Source organism: Dermacentor variabilis, chromosome 1, assembly GCF_050947875.1.
Source record: "Dermacentor variabilis isolate Ectoservices chromosome 1, ASM5094787v1, whole genome shotgun sequence".
Lineage (NCBI taxonomy): Eukaryota > Metazoa > Arthropoda > Arachnida > Ixodida > Ixodidae > Dermacentor > Dermacentor variabilis.
The window spans coordinates 133325110-133331109 of NC_134568.1; the positions used below are offsets into that span (position 1 = coordinate 133325110).

The window sequence follows — 6000 nt, forward strand, 5'->3', positions numbered from 1 at the left end:
AAGACCACTTAGACGCATGCACCTTTGATTTAATCAAGCTGCATGTGACTAAACTGTAACTAAATGATACAAGTGCTTGAAACACAGGACAAAGTACTTGGTGTTCAACGAATGTTCTTATTTTTTTTTCCCTGCGCACTCTTGTTTCCCGGAGGCAGTACAGTATCATTGTATATAACTTACAGTACATTCCTTGCTTCTTTCCTTCGCTGTAGCGCATTTAATTTATTATATAAATAAAGACAAAATAGATTTGGTCACTCTGTAACGTTGACAGCTACTCCTTTTCACCTAAGAGTAACAACAGTAAAAGTACTTTAAGATAAGATGAAACAACGTCATAGCCTCAAAAAAATGTAGAACAGAGTTTGATAAAAGAAAAAGTAAATAAAGTTCCCATGCACTCCTAGACGCACATTACTTCATTGCCCTTTCTCGCTTGTGACCCTGCAGGGCTCCAAGACCTGGCCGGCCTGGACAGCAACGGCTCGTCCATGCTGCAGCAGCAACAGCAGCAGCAACAGCGCACCAAACGAATGCGTACTTCGTTCAAGCATCACCAGCTGAGGACCATGAAGTCGTATTTCGCCATCAATCAGAATCCCGATGCCAAGGACCTCAAGCAGCTTGCCCAGAAGACGGGGCTCTCCAAGAGAGTTCTCCAGGCACGTGATACCACTCTGCACATTCGCTCTTGGAATACGGCCGCGCCGCCACGTGTATATATACTGCTCAGTTATTCCTTGAAGTGAACGAAACACGCGAGCACCTCCTGCGTTTCCAGTCGGGCTTTGTTGGTTGTGTGCATTGCACAGGAGAACAGCGCTGAATCTGGCGAAGACAAAGAGTGGCACAAAGAAGACAAACAAGGTGCTGCACTTTTAACATAAAAGCCTATTTTGCCGGCAGACCGGTAATATGCTGAACATCGTAACAAAACAAGAAAATACTGCAGTTATACTGCTTCTCATATCCATATAGCGCCTTTCCGGCGGTTTCTAAAAAGTGTCTTCTTTCTGCCTCGCTTCGTCTTCGTCAGGTTCTGCGCTGTTCCATTATACGAGCGTCCGCACGTGTCGTGGACGGAGCTGAAACGGGGCGCAGGTTTTAGATCTTGTCTATAGGTGTTCCCGAATAAGTACAGCCCATGATCGGCTTGGTAAAGACTGAAAGTAGTCAAGTATAGGAAAGGAAAGGAAAAAGAAGGAGGACGACAGTGAGGTTAGCCAGTGTAAAAACTGGCTGGCTACCGTGCGCTGGGGCGAGGAATGAAGAGAATGAAAGATGATAAAAGATCGGAAGAGATAAAATAAAGTGAAAGAAAAAGGACTTCAGGAGTAGTAGTGCACTGCGTTTGTTTATTAGGACAGCCATGCAGTAACAACCCAATAAGAGGTGCTTGAATTTTACTCAGTTCAGTTTCCTTAACAAAGCTGAGCTTTGTGCATGGCTAAACATACAATTTCCACTGAGCTTATTTTCATTTCGTTCGCCGCGGTCACAAGAGACTGATTTTTTTTCTTCTCTCGTTCTCTCTCTCTCTCTGTTTCTTTCTGTTTTCAATTAATGTTGTTTTGCTTCGTTGACCATAAATCGCAGGTGTGGTTCCAGAACGCCCGGGCAAAGTGGCGGCGAAACAATCTACGTCAGCAGGAGCAGCCCACAACTTCCCTTCCGGCAAGCAGTCCAGGAGGCACGAGCTCATTTTCGGAACCCAGTCCCGGAGCTCCCCTGGACTACAGCAACGCTCAAACGACCCTCGTGGTGACAGCGTCGCAGGAGTCACTCGGATCCTTCCAGGAGCTCTTTTGATGGCACCGGGGCTAAAGTACCTATTTATTGACTGCATCTGTCCTCATCACGACATCGTCACCTCGACCCACGCGCCGGCAGCAACAGCAGCAAAGAGACGCGCCCCTCCCTCAGCACCTCTGCAAAGTACTGTTCCAAAGGTCACACCGACGGACCTTGCGCGCCTCGACTGCGGCGTTCTCTGCCACACCTGGCAACCTCCTGTGGGACGCTCCCTTTTATGTGTGTGCTCTTGGCCAAATGCATTTACTGCACTCTACGTCACGGCAACTGATTCCTCGGACTGAGGCGGTTGTTCTCAAAGAACAGCAAATTATATGTGCAGAAAATTATGTGTGACTGAAGCTTTGACGTGGAAGAGACAGAGAGAGAAAAGAAAGAGATATTTAGAAATCCCATTACACGTAGTGTATGTGCTCTGAGAAAGTCAGTAGGCTTTCCTTCGCCGAGATTTCGCTGTGAAGTGTACAAGTATACCTGTGTTCTTTTTTATTTTTCTTTCATAAAAAAAAGAGTTGTACAATAACTAACTAATCGAAAAGGTCGATTTATTTTCAAAGAACGCCGGTCTTCAAACTTGTGTACAGTCTTCTGCTATAGACTTTAGCGTATGACATTATGCATGCGGCTTAAGAAGAGTCCTACGCATTATGCGATAGTGAGACATTAGACATGTGTCGAAGCGTTGCTAATAGTTGTTTTAGAGGTGTGATAATTTTTGTAAAATTTCGATGTGTCATATTTCGATATATCCTTAATATAGGGTATAAGTTAAATTAAAATCCATTTAACTTAAGGCAGTCATTCGATCGCTGGTAAGCCTCACGCATCCTGCCATATCTGGCTCTGTTTTGCGCTGAAACATTGCGATTCTGACGCTGAAAGTTCTGTTCACCTTTTTTACATGTGATTTTCAATTCAAATTCATTTGCTATAGTATAAAATCGGCGTACAACAAATGCGTTAGTGGGCATTTTTACATATTTGAGTGTGCAGTACAGACCAGCTGCTAGTTTTCTCTGTGGCCCAGAATGTAGTATGCACCATGTTGTGTTTGGGCAATTAATTTAAAACTTTATGCCGTTACTGAGTGCAACTCTTGAGATGCTGAGAGTGAATGGCAAGTTATTCGTACCGCGCCAGTCCAATAGCGAGAAAAACGCAATGTTAGCAAAACATTGACTGCTCTCTCTCTTTCTCTTTTTCTAAAAAAAAAAAGGAAAAGAACGGACGACTGCTATATATAGAAACCACCGGATGCCCCAGTAAGATCTGCAAGGACAGGGTCACACGCTGACGGTATTAAGGTATTATAGACGTTCCGAAAACTATCGGGACTGATGCATGCTAGCAGGGCGAACCTCGCTGAAAGGAGCCGCCAAGTGATGCACAGACGTACATTCCCTTGCCATTTACATAGTCATATACAAACGGACTACCGTCTTACTGACACCACAATGAGTTACAGTGCACCATGCGCCAGGTATTCTCAGAAAGAAGTCGTGAATACAGCTCAGGAGAATAGCGAAACCACATGTCCACAGCAATGCTCTGTAGAATTCACGCCATTATATACAATCACAGCTAAAATGTTTTCCATCCTTACGCATCTGGCCCTTCGAATACAATACATTGGGGAAAATCGCTACCGTGTTAGTTTGTACGCTTGGTGCAGTGAGAACGAATGCCCAAAGGGAGAACACGACCCTGCTTTCGCTGCACGTATAGGAAGGGCTGTTAACGTCCAAACTTGCACATTTTTCATCATCAGAGCTTTTCTTTTCCTTTTTTTTATTATTCGACTACCATCTTTACAGCAACCATAACGATGAAATCGGAGGTTTAGTAGATGAGAATGTGAGATTCAGACCTCTAGACCAAAGAGGCGGGCGGTACATTGCTTTTGCATCCCCTTCATTTCACTGTAAATAGCTCCACCGCCCTTCAGTGTTGTCCTGTTCTGTTTGGTGTACCGCGCATCTAGACAACTGTTCGTGTCAGATGTCACCTTTGTACGGAGAGTTTCACAGCCAATACTTGAAGTGGTTCATCAGATGAAAAAAAAAAAAAAGATTTGGCAAACTATTGCTTCCGAGCACTTTACCACCACTGGGGGTCATAAGGAGCGTTGTCTCTCGACATTATGCTACGCCCTTAAGAGTTTCAATCACTGCACAGGATGAAATTTTCCGCTGAGCGACGATATCGGAGCACGCGTGGGATGCGGGCTGCGCTGGCACACCTGCGAGTGCCCACGAGCACAAAGCCAACTGTTTTGTTCTCAGCCAGCTCTGCACTGGCTCTGCCTATCACAGTGAAAGGCAGAGGCAGCCGCGTGCCGCATACCTAAGAGAGAACATTGGACATGCATATTTTCCATTTCAACGCCACAGCAGCACGCGAAATTACGTTTATTCATTCACAGCTTGGTTATCGCATTTTCTTTTTATTGGCTCAAGTTCCTTGGCTCCAGGAGCACATACGATGACTGCTTCATCCAAAGAACGGTGAATGCTTGAAACTCTGGTACGTCGGGCAACCAAAAACGTCGCGTAAAAGTGCTGTTTACCATAATTTTGTACGACCATAACATTTTTGGCATTTTTTGACAACCAACTGAACGATTCGGTGAAACGCCGTCCCTACGACGTGTATGTTGTGCTTACGTATTGGTCGTCAGCGCACTTGTTGCACACAAGCTATTACGCTTATACTGCCCTGATATGCTCACGTGAAACGGTCCTTTCACAATGTCTCTCACTATTGCAAACTCCTTCAAACGACCCCTTTGTATGGTACTACAACATTAAACTTATACTTGCAAGATCGTTGTTCAGGATCGGCTCGTAGAACATCTCGTAGTCCTTGAATGCGAACGCGTAAAACGTTCGCATTGCTGTATTTATGTCTAAACTCGTAAATGGTTGTCGGAAATAAACGATAGTTTAGTGAGCAGCACTTTTGATAAGCGAAGCATGCATGAAGAAAGTATCCGTGCATAAGGCGTCAGGAGCCGAATTCACAAAGATCTCTTACGGTAGAATCGTTCGTAACAGTAAATTCTAGCTAATCCTGATGCTCGACCTATTACTCACGAAGGCAGCCGGTCGATGGCGAAGAACACTTACGAAAGAAAAGGTTTGTGAAAACTGCCCCAGATGAACTTGAGGTTCGAGCACGCGCGCTTAAAGGTGCGTCTCCTTCAAGCGCATCCACGAATCGCAACGTTAGCGCCAAACCTCCGATATTTGTCCAGCGCATGACTTCAGCGAAATGTGCTCGTAAGGCTGCCACTGATGGCAAATGTGCGCGTCGATTGCAGTGTTGCCGAACGCTTATGAAATTACCTTAATTTTCCTATTTCACTTGCCATGCACAAATCTGCTGACGAGCCGCTACAGCCACATGTATGACCTGACTGGCCACTTGTGGTCTTTCTGCTGTCCTCTGTATTTGCTAATCCTGTCTGTGTGCCCGACATCGTATCTGGTGTGTCTGTTCGTGCTTGGATGCCTGTTTGCAAGTATGTGTGATAAGGAACCCTGTGGAGTCATGTCAAAGCAAAGAAGCGACTCCGTCCTTAGAACCGTATGCGTGTTCCTGAAAGTAAAACATTGTCTTCGCGATCTCTATCTGAAACTGTTGCAAAGGTTGGTTTCCAGTGACACATTCGCCACCATTGTCAGTGTACATATCGTCATCATTCAACCGTCGCCTGTCATCAAGACTGTCGAAAGTGACGGAAAAATAAACCGCCAGGCTGGCTCAACTCACAGCGCCTTGATCCTTTCTTGGGTGTCCTCCCGAGAGGTTTCCTTTCCTTATTGGTGTTTCTAGCTCGTGCGTGTTCTTCTTTTTGTTTGTTTATGTTTAGGCACAAGTTGGGGGGGGGGGGCATAATCGTCTTCGCGAAAAAAATAAAGAACACAACCCAACAAGGACACCTTGACAGGACGTGTGGTTGTATTTTTCCCGCGCGTACAATTATGCTAACAGGTTTGCGCCAACTGGCCTTTAAGATATCTTTTTTGGAGGGGGGAGGGCACGTAGTTGGTATTTCTTTGTTTTCTTTTTTTTCAGTGACAATTAAAAGATCTGACTACCGTCATCTTTGAGAGACGCGCGTAATCATGGCAAGCTCGTGGTAAAGCGCGCACAATCATCCGAGAATGGATAAATTCAAATCGC

The 6000-nt window shown here is 45.2% G+C and overlaps 1 protein-coding gene across 1 annotated transcript in view; it reads left to right on the forward strand.

The window, feature by feature from the left end:
- Positions 1-5585, forward strand: part of LOC142584828 (LIM/homeobox protein Lhx9-like) — a 70664-nt gene extending 65079 nt beyond the window's left edge. Inside the window, exons 4-5 of the mRNA XM_075695114.1 lie at positions 454-665; positions 1600-5585. Of these exons, the coding sequence (XP_075551229.1) occupies positions 454-665; positions 1600-1812 (425 nt within the window). The 3' untranslated portion in view covers positions 1813-5585. The remainder of the gene's footprint in view (positions 1-453; positions 666-1599) is intronic.
- The last annotated feature ends 415 nt before the right edge of the window (positions 5586-6000 follow it).